Raw genomic sequence first — 16,405 nt, 5'->3', positions numbered from 1 at the left:
TGGCAACCAGTTTATAATAGCAATAATGTAGCGTAACTAAGTAGCCTACCTAAATTCAATAAGAGCACAAGAATCAATTTCTTCCTTAAGCATTCTTCTCTATAGCCTATTCACAATAAGTTGTGTGTTGTGATGTGCTGTGATTAATTAAGGACTTTATGAATGTTTAATTGCTAATTGTTTACCTCACATGTTGGTTTAAATGTTGACTATATTGTTATACACATATGATAAATATTCATAAATTTCTTCTCTCATTATTAAGCCACACCATCCTTGGTTTTAGGATTATATGCTTTTGCAATATCCTATAAGCTTTTGTTCATGGGTTTGGGGATGTGTGCCTCTTTCTGTACATTGAGGTAATTTCAGGACAATATTTCTGTCCGTTGAATCATTTTTGTCTTCTTCTGTTACTAACCCTACACTATGTAATGCATCATGTGTGATGATGGCTTTGAGTTTTTTGTAACTGTTCTTGTATTTATTATATTGCTACACAAGGGGTGTTTGAGTTTGGGACTTTTTCACTGCCCGTGCTTCGTACTATAAAAAATAAACCATATTTTAAAAAGGGAATTACAGTTTTCTATCCATCACATAAAGAAGATCCATTATAAGCTTTCCTAAAATCTCGCAATGGGCTCGGTAAAAATGGGCTCGGTTCAATGGGCTCGGTTCAATAGGCTCAGTTCAATAGGCTCAGTTTAATGGGGTGGCAGGTAGCCTAGTGGTTAGAGTGTTGGACTAGTAACTGAAAGGTTGCAAGTTCAAATCCCCGAGCTGGGAGATATGCACGTGACAAGGTAAAAATCTGTTGTTCTTCCCCTGAACAAGGCAGTTAACCCAGTGTTCCTAGGCTGTCATTGAAAATAAGAATTTGTTCTTAACTGACTGACTTGCCTAGTTAAATAAAGGTAAAATAAAAAAATGGGCTCGGTGCAGTGGTAGGTATAAATATGAGAAACAACACATTAAATGAATTGCATCAAGGTTTTATTTTTATGACATGGGTTGAATGGTTTGACTCCTCAGTGTCTGTGGGTATCTCTCTCCATGAAGTTGACAGTTGGTCATCACTTTTGTCCCGCCTCATTCCCTTAGGGTTTCAGGTCATCCATTGCGTCTTGGAGCCTGGAATAGAAAAAAATAGGTATTAAAAAACAGGACATTCATTCATTAACAGGACAAACAATCATGCTATACCTGGTTTATACTGTAGATGGCGTCAAACTACCTCATCCACTCACATTTGTAAGATGGCGCAGACAGATATGGCAGCTCTGCTTCAAGCTCCAAAGTACTATATTTCACTCATACAAGGCCTACTTGCTGCAGTCCAAAATCATTTCGTGTTTCTGCCATTTGACTTTGTCACAACTTCCAAGTATTTGACTCATGGTAAATGTCACCCCCACCTCACCATCTCATAATATCCTGTTTCAACTCCCTAGATTTGATTTGATCCATGCACCATGACGTATTGTGGTAGTTGAGCTTGAAGCATAGCTGTGATTGAATCAAGAATTTGACCCTCAACTATTTGTTCTTATTCTTGCGTGATAACATTTGATTTAATCTCAATCAGCTCAACACTTCTCAGAGCTAAGGGAGCATCTCAATAGTGTAAAGTTGCTTCCTCTCATTCTCGCCTTCTTTCCTTCACTGATGTCAACAAACTGGATTGTGAAAAGTCTGCCTAACTAACATCCACCTACCGATGTGTCTGTAAATCAGTGCACATGAAGGAAACAAATCTAGGCGAGAGGAAGCCGGTTTAGACTATTAAGATGCACCCCAATAGTCAGTCAATGGCACAATCCTAAATCAACCTTCAGGCCCTATGTCACATGCACTTGTGGAGATCTGAGAAGATTTGATTGGAATAACCAATATGATGAAACTTCCACCTGGCCTATCAAGGTGGAAGGTGGAGCTATGAACATAATGCTTATATCTATCTAATTGGTCTACGGGTTGATTTAGGATTGGACCAATCTCCCTCATCCCCTCGTCCACTCACTTGAAGTCACCTCCGTCGAGCAGGCTCCTGTAGGTGGCGATCTCGGCCTCCAGCTTCATCTTCATGTTGAGCAGCGCCTCATACTCCTGGCCCTGATGCTGGATGTTGCCCCGCAGGTTGGTCAGCTCGCCCTCCAGACGGATGAGGATGGCATTGTACTTCTCCACCTCCATGTTGGAACGCATCTCCACGTTATGCAAGGTGTCCTCTAAGGAGGATTTCTGTTTGAAATAACAGGAGAATTTTGGGAATGTTGTTGAATGACATTGGGATTATTAGAATGTTGGAATTTGGAGATATGGCTAAGTATGGCTAAGGTATGGTGAGCGGCGCTATAGGAGGACAGGCTCATTGTATTGGCTGGAACGGAATACACGGAATGGAGTCAAATGTGTTTTCCATTTGTTGGATGTGTTTGATACCATTCCATGAATTCCATTCCAGCCCTTACAATGAGCACATCCACCCATAGCGCCTCCCACCAGCCTCCTCTGTTGTACATAGAGGACATACTGGGTTTACTATCAGTTCCATTTCTGCTTTGGAGAATATAGGAATTTAACTGAAATATGTTATCATCATATTGAAAGAATATCTTACCAAGCTTTGTTGGGACGCCAGCTCAATCTCGAGGGTCTGTAGCTGTCTATGTAGGTCACTCATCTCAACCTGGGCCCCCTGCAGGGCCTCTGTGTTCTGTGATACCTGCACCTGCACGTCTGAGATCTATACCGCAGCACAAAGGGAGAGAGATGGGAGGGAGGGAGGGAGGGAGAAAGGGAGAGAAGCTGAGTCAACTTGAGAGGTGAATTCATGTTTTGTAGTTCAGGCTTTTGTTGTGTGACTAGACTACCCAGATATGATACTGGTTTGTGCAACAAAACACGTTTTTATTGGAAAGCTACACTTTTTGCAAATACACATTTTTATATTGGCCTGTCGGTGTGAGGTAGTCCATTTCAATTCCAATTGCGGATCAAAAACAGAGTATTATAGGCTTTATTTTTATTAACTTATTTTATTTTATTAAACCTTTATTTAAATAGGCAAGTCATTTAAGAAAAAAATCTTATTTATTCTTACCCCAGCCAAACCTGTACTTTATGTGGTGTGTAATGTTAGTATGTATGAAGTTATGATAAGAACATATCCATCCTTCTTTCCTTCTGAACACTGTAAAGATAGGATGGGCAAACCTGGTTTTCGTGCCACACTTTGAGGTCCTCTGCGTTCTTCAGAGCCATCTTCTCGTACTTGGCCCTCATCTCCTCCATGACCAGTGACATGTCCTGACCCTTGGGGGCGTCCACGTCCACCTGCACCCCCGACTGAGTGATCTGGTTCCTCATCTCCATCACTTCCTGTTGGAGAGAGGGAAGAAGGGAAGGGGGGAGAGAGAGAGACAGAGACATGAGAAATAGTAAGGCATTCCAAAATTAACCAACTGTGAAAAGTTCATAGCTAGCGATGAGGTTAGTCTGATTTTGTTATCACGTTATCATCATTCTTCCTGGATTATATCATTCTTAAATCTAGTCTGGAAATGTTCTATTTCATGCAAATATTCAATTGTTTGACATGGACATTCAATCTCAATCAGGGGAGAACAACTGCCACGTCTCATTGAAGCCATGAAGTTAAAGGCCGACCAAGGTACTGCAGGCTGTTGTTTTCGGAAAGCAGGATCCCCCATTATAGTGAATGGGAAAATGGCAATCTTCGTTGGCAATATTTGTGTAAACATTTTTTGTTCAGAAGACAGTCACGGTACCAATATTTGCTTCTATCACACCAAATGTATGTCCTTGAACCAACTATTTTAAAATCGCACACAGAAGAAGTTATAAGGATATTCAAATTGCTACCGGCAGCCTGCAGTACCTCAGTATGCCTTCAATTTGAGATAATCAATGAGAGGGGGCAGCACTGAGCTAGCCTGCAATGTCGCTACCTGGAGTAGCTCAAATTGAGCATGTTAAGTCTTGAGAATCCCCCCCATGAGATGCTTCCAATAATAATATTAGTCTTCAACCTATTAAAATACAATACAAATATACATTTTTAAATTATAATTTGATGTGGATATTCAATATTAATACTATAGCTCACATTGTCATGGTTCTTCCTGAGGAAGATGAGCTCCTCCTTCACGGCCTCGATCTCACTCTCCGCGTTCATCCTGCCCATGTTGGTGTCATCGATGACCTTCTTCAGCCCGGCAATGTCTGCCTCCACTGACTGGCGAATGCCATTCTCAGATTCAAACCTGTGGGCATAGGGAGACTGTCACTACACTCCTTGTTGACATGAAATAGACCTTGGGACTTTATCTGAGAAAAGCATTGTTCTGAGATATTAAGCAACAAAGTTTTCACATCCCAGATCTCTGAACTGTTTTGTAGTGAAGTCTTCTTTCATAACCCTCACCTTAAAGGTACCTAAAGTGCGGAGTATAAAAATCCTTAGACATTTCTAAATATTTTTTTATGGGGGTTCAATAGCAGATATAACCTTGTGGCTCTGAAATTTCAATCTGGATTCAGCCATAAGGCACTATCTGACACTTCTGAATTTGACATGTTCAGTTAAAAAAAAAGTGTAACTATTTGATTACATAAATGATAGAATAATACTAAGATAGCATGGGTGAAATTGCCACTGGGATGGGAGAACAGGGCCCGGATTCCCGATAGCGACGGAACTTAGACTTACGTGTGTTTTAATGATGCACCTTTCTTACAATGGCCAAAGATGTAACATGCATTTCCCAAAACACCACACAGAGACAATGGCTGCTAAGTGAGTCGTTGGAGCATGTGTCGATACTGGTAGGATCGAAAGAAAGGGAGCACTGCGCTCGGATCAGCTTTCTCAATTCAAATCTTACCGTAAATCTTACCGGCTGGAGATAAATGTATGACGATGTAATGAGACTGACACTTTTTACATCCTGCAGGTTTCTCCGATCAAGTAACCTAACCTAAACTGCACCCAATCAAATAAAAATGCGTTGTCATGTTAACAAACAACACATCCTAAAAACAGGATAGGTAAAAGTAATATGGACAATATGGAATTGACAATCACAACTTTTGTCTTGGTGTTTCACCTCATTGTCATGATCAGTGGTTTCAAGTTTGTATCCGTACATTTTTGATAAGCTGGTCATAGCGAAAAATTAAATAGTTCTGCATTTCCTAATGTGTAAACACATTACAAACAGGCTTACGATAACTCCTGATAAAGTTGGGTAGCTGATATTCAGAGCTTAAATAGCCAAATTAATTAGTCACAGGAAACAGGACTAATAAAGCCAATGCAACGGCCTGTTTTACAAATGGTGGGCCTACCACATGAATGGGCATTCATACAATTCCATTGCTGGCCGACATGGTAGGCTACACCCCAGTAAGCACAGTCAGTCGTAGTCTTTTTTTGGTGTTTTACAAATGGTAGGCTTACCGCATAGAAGGGCATTCATACAATTCAATTTCAGGCAACACTACAGGCACCTCAGTATGCATGGAACGACCATCCGCGGAAATTCAATAGATTGGACATGATTTGGAAAGGCACACCCCTGTCTATATAAGGTCCCACAGCTGACAGTGCATGTGAGGGCAAAAACGAAGCTATGAGGTCGATGGAATTGTCCGTAGAGCTCCGAGACAGGATTGTGTTGAGGCACAGATCTGGGGAAGGATACTAAACATTTCTGCAGCATTGAAGGTCCCCATAAACACAGTGGCCTCCATAATTCTTAAATAGAAGGTTGGAACCACCAAGACTCTTCCTAGAGCTGGCCACACAGCCAAACTGAGCAATCAGTGGAGAAGGGCCTTGGTCAGGGAGGTGACCAACAACCTGATGGTCACTCTGACAGAGCTCCAGAGTTCATCTGTGGAGATGGGAGAACCTTCCAGAAGAACAACCATCTCTGCTGCACTCCACCAATCAGGCCTTTATGGTAGAGTGGCCAGACGGAAGCCATTCTTCAGTAAAAGGCACATGTCAGCCTGCTTAGAGTTTGCCAAAAGGCACCTAAATGACTCTCAGACCATGAGAAACAAGATTCTCTGGTCTGATGAAACCAAGATTGAACTCTGGCCTGAATGCCAAGCGTCAAATCTGGAGGAAACCTGGCACCATCCCTTGTTGCCTTGTTGTTGATAGCCAACATCCCATGGGACTATGCATGGCAGGGGCGTCCTCCTCCCTGAATCAAGCATTTTTGACCGCATACCTACTGGCCCTCTCACTTCGGGGCCCAGCTGGGGTCTTTCCTCTTCATCCAGAACCACTGACTGCTGCCTTCTGCCGCCTCCGATACAGCTTTGATTGCCGAACGCTGGCTCTGGCCCTTAATTCCCAGGTCTCTAAGCAGTCTGGTTGTAGATGTTGCCACAAAACCTCTGCAGCCCACCTCCACTGGTCAGACTTCTGTGTTCCAGCCATGATGCCATGCTTCGGCAGCTAGATCGGTATAGTGCAGATGTTTTCGCTCATAAGCCTCATCTACTGAGTCCTCCCAGGGTACTGTGAGCTCAATGATGAAGACCTTCTTGAGCGAACGGGACCAGAGCACCATGTCAGGTCTTAGGGTGGTGGTTGCGATCTCCGGAGGAAACACAAGTTGCCGGCCAATGTCAGCTAACATTTTCCAGTCGCGGGCCAAGCGCAGCTGGTCTCGCTCTAATGGTGTAGAGCCGCTCTTCGGTGGTTTAGCCCCTTCAGGGACAAAGTTTGTCCGTAAGGGGTGTGATGCTGCTGGGGGTGGTAGGGAGTTGGTGGCAGCTCTCTTGTCCTCCAGGGCGGACGCAAGGTTTTTAAGGACTTGGTTGTGACGCCAAGTGTAGCGTCCTTGGGTGAGGTTTGTTTTACACCCTGTGAGAATGTGCCTGAGGTTGGCTGGCATGGAACAGAGGGCACAGTCTGGATCTTCACCATACTATTGATGAAGATTAACTGGTGTTGGAAGGACGTCATATGTTGCTCTGATGGAAAAGCTCAACCACCTCGCTTCCATGGCCCACAGATCCTTCCAGCTGATCTTCCTCTTCTCCACACTGTTCCATCGAGTCCACTGTCCCTGTTTGGAAAGAGAGACTGCCTTGGCCCACCTTGCAGCCTCCTCCTGATGGCGTACTTCCTGCACTACCATCTTCCGCCGCTCTGGTGCAGTGGCCTTACTCCAAGCAGCACGGCTAGTTAGCCCAAGGCCTCCTCTCCCTTGCTGAACATGACCCACAATGTCAGCATGTCTGAGGGCTGCTGTTGCCTCCTGGACTGCTTTTCCTGGCCTCCATTTGCGCCCAGTTGCCAAGGTCGGCGCGTTGTTGCTCACCACTGGGTCTCGAGATTCATTCAGTGTCATCTGGAGCCTGGTTTTTGAACACTTGAATTCGTTAGACTGGTGAGGGGCAGCTTGAGGACACCATCTCCATAGAGGCCTATGGTGGTAAGGCATCGTGGAACTCCGAGCCACTTCTTTAAGTAGCCTTCTTCCACTGTTTCTTAAGATCATTTATGTGACTATCTCATTTTTGACAAAAATGCCAGATTGAACCTTGAACCAAGGTCTCAAAATGATGGGGTGAAGGCACAAAATGGCTGCCGTGTTTCAGTTCCCTATGAAAGGGAAAATGGATATCTAGTCAGTTGCTCTACCAAAATGTGTTGACTCAGACACTAATCTGAAGTCAATATTGATTCTCTCCCTCCTTTTTATTATCATTAGAATTTGGGAAGGGAGGCCTCTTGAGTGGTGCAGTGGTCTAAGGCACTGCATCGCAGTGCTAGCTGTGCCACTAGAGATTCTGGATTCGAGTCCAGGCTCTGTCGTAGCCGGCCGCGACCGGGAGACCAATGGGGTGGCGCACAATAGGCCCAGCGTCGTCCGGTTTAGGGGAAGGTTTGGCTTGTAGGGATGTCCTTGTCCCATTGCGCACTAGTGACTCCTGTGGTGGGATGGGCGCAGTGCACGCTGACATGGTTGCCAGGTGTATGGTGTTTCCTCCAACACATTGTTATGGCTGTTTTCCGCGTTAAGTGGGCTTTGGGTCAAGAAGCAGTGCGGCTTGGTTTGGTTGTGTTTTGGAGGATTCGTAACTCTCGACCTTCGCCTCTCCAGAGTCTGTACGGGAGTTGCAGTGCTGAGACAAGACTGTAAATACCAATTGGATACCACGAAATTGGGGAGAAAAAGGGGTAAAATATAAAAGTAGAATTTTGGGAGGGAAGATTTATAAGCACATCAGACATTTACATGAAGATGCCAATATGACAGATTCATTATGAGAGATTAGATAAGACTGCATACCGGTACATATGGGTCTGGGATATCTCAAACTCTTGAGAGTTCTTCCTTGAATTGAATGGCGGATACACTACCTAATTGTGTATAGTGAGTTTAAACCAATTGAATTTGTGAGAAGCACAAGTACAGTATGAAATTAAACAGATCAGTAGATTTTTTTTGGACAGAGTGACGATCTACAAAATCGCAAATGAACCCTTGTATTGTATACAAAGTTGTGGCTCAACCAGTGTGCAGAAAGATGTCATTTACAGTGGGAAACTCACTTTACTTTGAAGTCATCTGCAGCTAAGCGGGCATTATCGATTTGGAGCACAAGGCTAGCATTGTCCGCTGTCGCATCAAAGACCTATTGGAGAAAAAGATTGTTAATGCTAATGAATACATGACAATAACAGACTAAATCTTTTGGAGGACAATTTTGCAGATGATGTGAGCATTATGATGCTTTACTTAACACAACTTTTGAATCCATGTCAGTTATAGAGGAAAGCTGTAGGCCTGTATGTTTTCCCCCACTTACTTCCTAATTCTAACTATAATTGTGTGTGTCATACACAGATGAGCTGGCAATAAAAAAGAAGAACTAAAACAGATCACGGGATCTGCTGCTCATCACCACCATTTTAAATCTAAGACTCTCAGGGGAGTGATATTGAAACTGCAGGTTGAGTGAATCACAAATGAATCTATGGTTACCGTCACATGTCTCTAAGAAAAAAGAGGAACCACAAACGGAAGAACAGGAAAATGAGTTCTCTCTCTAGGGCTGAATCTGTTCTCAATTTTCATTGTTAAAAGACAAAGGCGGTGCTTCCTGTCCCCCACAAAACCATAAAGAGAGTCCCCCCCCAAAAAAGATCTGTGTGTTTCTACCATGGCATTCTGGTGTGAATCACACAAAAAAGGAACCTCTTGTCCCTTTATGTGTCCGGCAAGTGGAACAAGGCTAACATTCATCATAAGAGTGCCATCATAAACTATAGAGGGCCTCTGAATTCTTTTGGACAAAAGTCTGTTTTTGCCAGGAATTCAAGAGATCTCTTTTGGAATTCTTAGAGATCTTTGACTGTGCTGTGAGTAGTTTACAGAGACTTTGACTGTGCTGTGTGGAGCTATAATGGTTATACAACCAGCACACCCACCATGTGTTTCAAATCTCACAGGGGATTCTTTTTGTGTGTTGTCACACCACATCTGGTTCACATTGCTGGTCCCTCCCACACCACACTACGCCCCAGAGTAACCAAGGAGAGTGACCTGGCAAGTTGGAAACAATCTTGGAACATTGTTTATGGGTTTTGGTCAGTTTTTTGATGATGATTCACTGCTTCCACCAAAGGATTAATTTGAGGAACTATTTGACCAGTTTGAGGAGTGAGGGAACTAGGGAAGGAGGGGGAAGGAAAGGGGATATCTGCCCCATCCGGCCCCACCCTCTATTCAGTTGTTAGGACATTTTATAAGGCAGTTGTTACAAAGCAGGGTTCATCACAGAAATGTTGAAGTGAAGAGAGAAAGAGTGAGAAGCAAAGTATAAATGGGTGAATAAATAATTTTCACTATGCTTAAATTAATTATTGGAGGGACATCTCTCATACCATATGGGTTTTAGTTCACAGAAAAGTTGCAACAGTGGTAACATTACATGGATATTTGGATTCATAGGTTAATCAAATAAGGATTATCTATGAACACACGTATCTAAAGCAACAAAAGACAAAACAAATTCCTCACCTTAAGCCTTTTTCTACACACATTATCAACAACCCTCTCTCTCTCTCTCTCTCTCTCTCTCTCTCTCTCTCTCTCTCTCTCTGTCACTCTCTCTTTGTCTCTATCACTCTTGTAATGATACTGTTTTTTTTTCTTTTTCTATGTGATACTACTCATCAAGACACCCCATATTTCTCTCTCTCTTTCTCATTCACACTCCCACCTTCTTGCGCAGGTCGTCCAGTATAGGGCTGTACTTGCTGTAGTCGCGGGCGTCTGGTCCTCCCTTCTCCAGGGCCTCTCGGATCTTCATCTCCAGCTGTCCGTTGGCCTGCTCCAGGTTCCTCACCGTCTCCAGGTAGTTGGCCAGACGGTCGTTCAGGTTCTGCATGGCCCCCTTCTCGTTTCCCATGACGTGACCACCGCCACCACTTGCCGCCGTCGTCTTGATCAGACCACCCATGCCCAAACCCATAGCGGCACCCATGCCACCACCCATGCCCATACCACCGCCGCTCACCTTAAAGGAGGATGTGGAGTAGGAGGAGGAGCTGGCCGGGGCACCGCTGCGGAGGCCCCCGTAGGCTGTGGAGGAAATGCGGGTGCCCTGGCCTCCGGCCCCGCCATAGGTGCTGGCGGCCCGGTAGGAGGACACAGGCGCGGAGCGTTGGAAAGAGGTGTGGCTGCTGGACGGTCTGTAACTCATGACTGCTGATGGAGGAGTTAAAAGGAATTGAGAAGAGAGAGAGAGCGAGAGCGAGAGCGAGAGGAGACTGAGCTGAGATACAGAGAGAGTGACTCGGGTAGAATGAACCGGAGAACTAATACTCCCCCTACACAACTATCCTCTCTCTCTCTTTCGCAGGCCGGCCTCCAAGACCCTGCCTACATCCACACCCCCATCCTCTCTTTCCTACTCTCCTCCCTCTTCTCTCATGCTTTCATTCGCTCGGTTCCTTATTTCCCCTGTTTTTTTTGCATGCATCTAATGAAAAGCATACAGTACCAGTTAAAAGTTTGGACACACCTACACATTTAAGTTTTTTGTTGTTGTTTTTCTTAAATCTATTTTCTACATTGTATAATAATAGTGAATTAATCGCAACTATGAAACAACACATATGGAATCATGTAGTAACCAAATGTATTGACATTTTAGATTTTAGGTTCTTCAAAGTAGCCACCTTTATCCTTGATGACAGCTTTGTATTCTCTCAACTAAGTTCTTAAGGTAGTCACCAGGAATGCTTGTCCAACAGTCTTGAAGGAGTTCCCACATATGCTGAGCACTTGTTGGCTACTTTTCCTTCACTCTGTGGTCTAACTCATCCCAAAACCATTTCAATTGGGTTGAGTTCGGGTGATTGTGGAGGCCAGGTCATCTGATGCAGCACCCCATCACTGCAAAATGCTGTGGTAGCCATGCTGGTTATGTGTGCCTTGAATTCTAAATAAATCATTGACAGTGTCACAAGCAAAGCACCCCCACACCATCACACCTCCTCCTCCATGCTTCACGGTGGGAACAACGCATGTGGAGATCATCCATTCAACTACTCTGCGTCACACAAAGACATGGTGGTTGGATCCAAAAATCTCAAATTTGGACTCATCAGACCAAAGGGCAGATTTCCACTGGTCTAATGTCCATTGCTCGTGTTTCTTGGCCCAAGCAAGTCTCTTCTTGTTCTTGGTGTCCTTTAGTAGTGGTTTCCTTGCAGCAATTCAACCAGGAAGGCCCTAGATTCATGCAGTCTCCTCTGAACAGTTGATTTTGAGATGTGTCTGTTACTTGAACTCTGTGAGGTGAAATCTGAGGTGCAGTTCATTGCTGATTTCAGAGGCTGGTAACTCTGATGAACTTATCCTCTGCAACAAAGGTAACTCTGGGTCCTCATGAGAGCCAGTTTCATCATAGCGCTTGATGGTTTTTGCAACTGTATTGAAGAAACTTTCAAAGTTCTTGAACCGATTGGCTCAAACGCATTAAAAAGGAAAGAAATTCCACAAATGAACTTTTAACAAGACACACCTGTTAACTGAACTGCCTTCCAGGTGACTACCTCATGAAGCTGGTTGAGAGAATGCCAAGAGTGTGCAAAGCTGCCATCAAAGGCAAAGGGTGGCTACTTTGAAGAATCTCAAATATAAAATATATTTTAATTTGGTTTACACCTTTTTGGTACAACATGATTCCATATGTGTTATTTCATAGTTTTGTTGTCTTCACTATTATTTAACAATGTAGAAAATAGTAAAAACAACGAAGAACCCTGGAATGAATGGGTGTGTCCAAACCTTTGACTGGTACTGTATATTTAAAATGTACTTCCTACTACTGTGACAGTCCAGCTTACAACTTCATGACATTGTAAAAAATAGGTAAAATGTTTTAATTGGAAAAAAGAAACAAACACATATAATTAAGAAAATAATGAAAGACTGGAGCGAATGAAGAAGAAAATAATTTAAGAGTTTTTAATCTGAGAATGCATTGGCATTCCTCTGGTTTTGCCCATAAAAGCATATTTGTAATGGTTGCTGCATAGTTTATACATACGTGGTCAGCCAAACCCCAAAAATAGCTGGATATGGGCATACTTCTCAGCAGGGCTAAACAAAACTAATTGAATATGTTAGCTAACTTTGGCCAACTTTCACAAACTATTTCCTTGCACCTCTTGTTTGGAATGGCTAACTTTACCACACCAAACCTCTTTGGACCGACCTATGATGAATTTGTGAGAAAACCAGTGATAACAATAGTTATCCCATTATCATTTACACTGAGTATACCAAACATTAGGAACACCTTGCTAATATTAAGTTGCACCCCCCCATTTTTGCCCTCAGAACAGCCTCAATTCATTGGACCATACAAGGTGTCGAAAGTGTTCCACAGGGATGCTGGCCCATGTTGACTCCAATGCTTCCCACAGGTGTATCAAGTTGGCTGGATGTCCTTTGGGTGGTGGACCATTCTTGATACACACAGAAACTGTTGAGCATGAAATACCCAGCAGCTTTGCAGTTCTTGAAACAAACCAGTATGCCTGGCACCTACTACCATACCCCGTTAAAAGGAACTTACATATATTGTCTTGGCCATTCACCCTCTGAATGGCACACATACACAATTCATGTCTAAATTGTCTCAAGGCTTAAAAATCCTTCTTGAACTTTTTATGGCTGCAGGGGCAGTATTGAGTAGCTTGGATGAAAAGGTGCCCATTGTAAACGGCCAGCTCCTCAGTCTCAGTTGCAAATATATGCATATTATTATTCGTATTGGATAGAAAACATTCTAAAGTTTCCAAAACGGTCAAAATACTGTCTGTGAGTATAACAGAAATGATATTGCAGGCGAAACCCAGAAGAAAATCAAAACAGGAAGTGGCTTCTATTTTGAAAACTCCATGTTCCATAGCCTCCCTTTGCTAGATTTAAGGGGATATGAACCAGATTCCTTTCCTATCGCTTCCTCAAGATGTCAACAGTCTTCAGACATAGCTTCAGGCTTTTATTTTGAAAAATTAGCCAGAACGATAACATCGCGTCAAGTGGTCACATGAGTTTTGCTCACGCAACAGAATTTGGATGGGTATTGCTTTTCCCTCTCCTACTGTGAAAGACATTTGCAGTTGATATATTATTGATTATATATTTTAAAAACAACCCGAGGATTGATTATAAAAAACGTTTGACATGTTTCTGTGGACATTATGGAAACTATTTGGAATTTTCGTCTGCGTTGTCGTGACCGCTCTATCTTGTGGATTTCTGAACATAACGCGACGAACAAACGGAGGTATTTTGGATCTAAAAATAATCTTTATGGAACAAAAGGAACATTTGTTGTGTAACTGGGAGTCTCGTGAGTGAAAACATCCGAAGATCATCAAAGGTAAACGATTAATTTGATTGCTTTTCTGATTATCGTGACCGAGCTACCTGATGCTAAGTGTACTTAATGTTTTATCGTGCGATCGATAAACTTACACAAATGCTTGGATTGCTTTCGCTGTAAAGCATAATTTCTAAATCTGACATGAGCTAAACTGTGTTTTCCTATATTGCACTTGTGATTTCATGAATATAAATATTTATAGTAATATTTATTGTATGTAGCGCTATGCTATTCAGCGGTTGTTGATGACACTTATCCCGATATCAGGATTGCAGCCATAACAAGTTTTAACCAGTCTCCCCCCCTTCATCTATACTGATTGAAGTGGATTTAACAAGTGACATCAATACGGGATCATAGACTTCACCTGAATTCACCTGGTCAATCTATGTCATGGAAAGAGCAGGTGTCCTTCGTGTTTTCGATACTCAGTGTAGTATAACCATGTATTGAAAGACCCCATAGCCCATATTAAACAGGAAACACCCAAACTTCAAACACACCTAGAAGATGTAAAGGTTAATCAAATTAGGTGTGCACAAAGACTTTGGTATGCTGATACCACAGTGTATATGTCTCTCAGTCTTCAGGGATAGGATTGGGGGAGGGAAGGGGTGCTCTTCAGTCACCTTTGAGACACTGGGCACTATTTTCACAAAATTCTTCAGTTAATATCTTCAAGTTGATACCTTTGATACATTTGAGTAGATATCTCAAGATAGCTGTGACACCTTGAATGGTATCTTTTAGTCGAGTTTGTATCTCATTGATCTCATTGAGCAGGAGTGTTGATTGTGTCACCCGAAAGGTAATTAAGTCACACAGACAGATAGAGCCATTGAATTTTTAATCCAGTACACAAAAAGCCCATCAATATCCATTGTTCTTAAGAAAACACACTAGAATAGGACTGTGAGTGTCAGAAATAACATATACAGTAATTAATTAATTACATAATATATGAATAAGAACCCAGTATGTTACATTTTACTCAGACTCTTGCCACTTTTAGTCTCACAATAAACAAGCAACTTCCTAGCCTCAAATGATGTTCACAAGGAATGTTATGGCTCCTCAGGCCCTGCAATAAACTAGCATCCTGTCCAGGGAGTGTACTTGTATGTCAAGCTGCTTCACGCTACAGAAATATGGGCCATTCTGGCTTGGACAAGGTTACTTACGTAAACATTTAAAAAAAAACGTATAACAGATATACTGTATCTTAGACATTATTAAATGAAGGGCTGGTTGTGTGTGGAAATGTAACAGAACATTCCAAAATAAAACCTCTGCCCTTAAGTAGATGGACTCAAATTTAATAGGTGGTGGTGTTTATAGAAGTGGAAAATAGTAGGTTCCCAACCACTTTCTCTGACGAGACTACTGTATGCCCTGGCTAGGGCGGACTCACAGAATGGACCCTAGGGAACAAAATAACAAAACACACAGTACCCAGGGGACGTTGGCTAAAGCTCATACACTTCCATTGTTTTCTTTATACTGTCACTCTACCTCACCTTCATGGTTGATCAAGTTTCAAAGCTTCCCCTCTACATCAGAACAACTCTCATATAATACAGTACTTATGTTTGGTAGTATCATATATCAAGGAGTTCATACCTCAGTGATTTAGAATGGTTTAATGGCTGAGGAAGAGAAACTTCTCCATGGAATCAGAATGACTCATCTTACTATTTCTATGCTAAGTTTGTCAGATATTTCAACTCATTTCATTGTGCAAATCAAATGCACTTCTGAAGTGCTACCTGGAAATTATATACAGGCCATGTCTAGCTTTAAATTCAATGGAGCGTGCGTTTAACTGATGAGAAGACTGACTTCAGAAACTCCCCAAAATAAAGAACAACTGAAATGGCTGCAAAAAAGGAAAATACAAGAGTTTGGTGATGCCAATGGGTTGCAGGTTCGATGCAATTATTATGGCATGCAATATGCCAATGGGTTGCAGGTTCGATGCAATTATTATGGCATGCAATATGCCAATGGGTTGCAGGTTCGATGCAATTATTATGGCATGCGATATATAACCAAATACATCATTCTTATTTACTTCTTATTTACTTCACATGCTCAATATATAAGTGTACCCACACTGTGGTTTTTGTGCAGTTGCCATTTTTTGAACGGGCAAATAAACAGAATGGTTTTGGTCACTGCAAACCTACTATTACTTCCTACACAACAGATGGCGACATTTGTGGACTCAACATTTGATATATTCTTGAAGTCCGAAAAAATCGGACCAACTTTGATTTCAGAGGGCACTATCACTTTAAACTGCTGCATGTGCAGTAGCTCTGGAGACCCTCAGACCAGCGAGGCCATGGGGGGAGAGGGGAAGAGGGATAAAAAGAGAAGAGAAAATGGAGCCTGACTCATAGCAATAACAACAGGAATGTGGGAAACTCAACAGGAGCTCATG

The 16,405-nt window shown here is 42.5% G+C and overlaps 1 protein-coding gene across 1 annotated transcript; it reads right to left on the bottom strand.

The window, feature by feature from the left end:
* Positions 1–979: 979 nt before the first annotated feature.
* LOC109891389 (keratin, type I cytoskeletal 18) lies at positions 980–10,988 on the bottom strand. Its single transcript, XM_020483879.2, has 7 exons — positions 10,279–10,988; positions 8,606–8,688; positions 4,133–4,289; positions 3,220–3,384; positions 2,624–2,749; positions 2,024–2,244; positions 980–1,134 (listed from the first exon to the last, which is right to left on the bottom strand). Exons 1-7 carry the CDS (start codon positions 10,759–10,761, stop codon positions 1,101–1,103), a joined length of 1,269 nt encoding a protein of 422 aa, XP_020339468.1. The 5' UTR covers positions 10,762–10,988; the 3' UTR covers positions 980–1,100.
* Between the last annotated feature and the right edge of the window lie 5,417 nt (positions 10,989–16,405).

This window comes from Oncorhynchus kisutch, linkage group LG5 (genome assembly GCF_002021735.2).
Source record: "Oncorhynchus kisutch isolate 150728-3 linkage group LG5, Okis_V2, whole genome shotgun sequence".
Taxonomy (NCBI): domain Eukaryota; kingdom Metazoa; phylum Chordata; class Actinopteri; order Salmoniformes; family Salmonidae; genus Oncorhynchus; species Oncorhynchus kisutch.
This window is presented reverse-complemented; position numbering and strand designations above follow the sequence as displayed.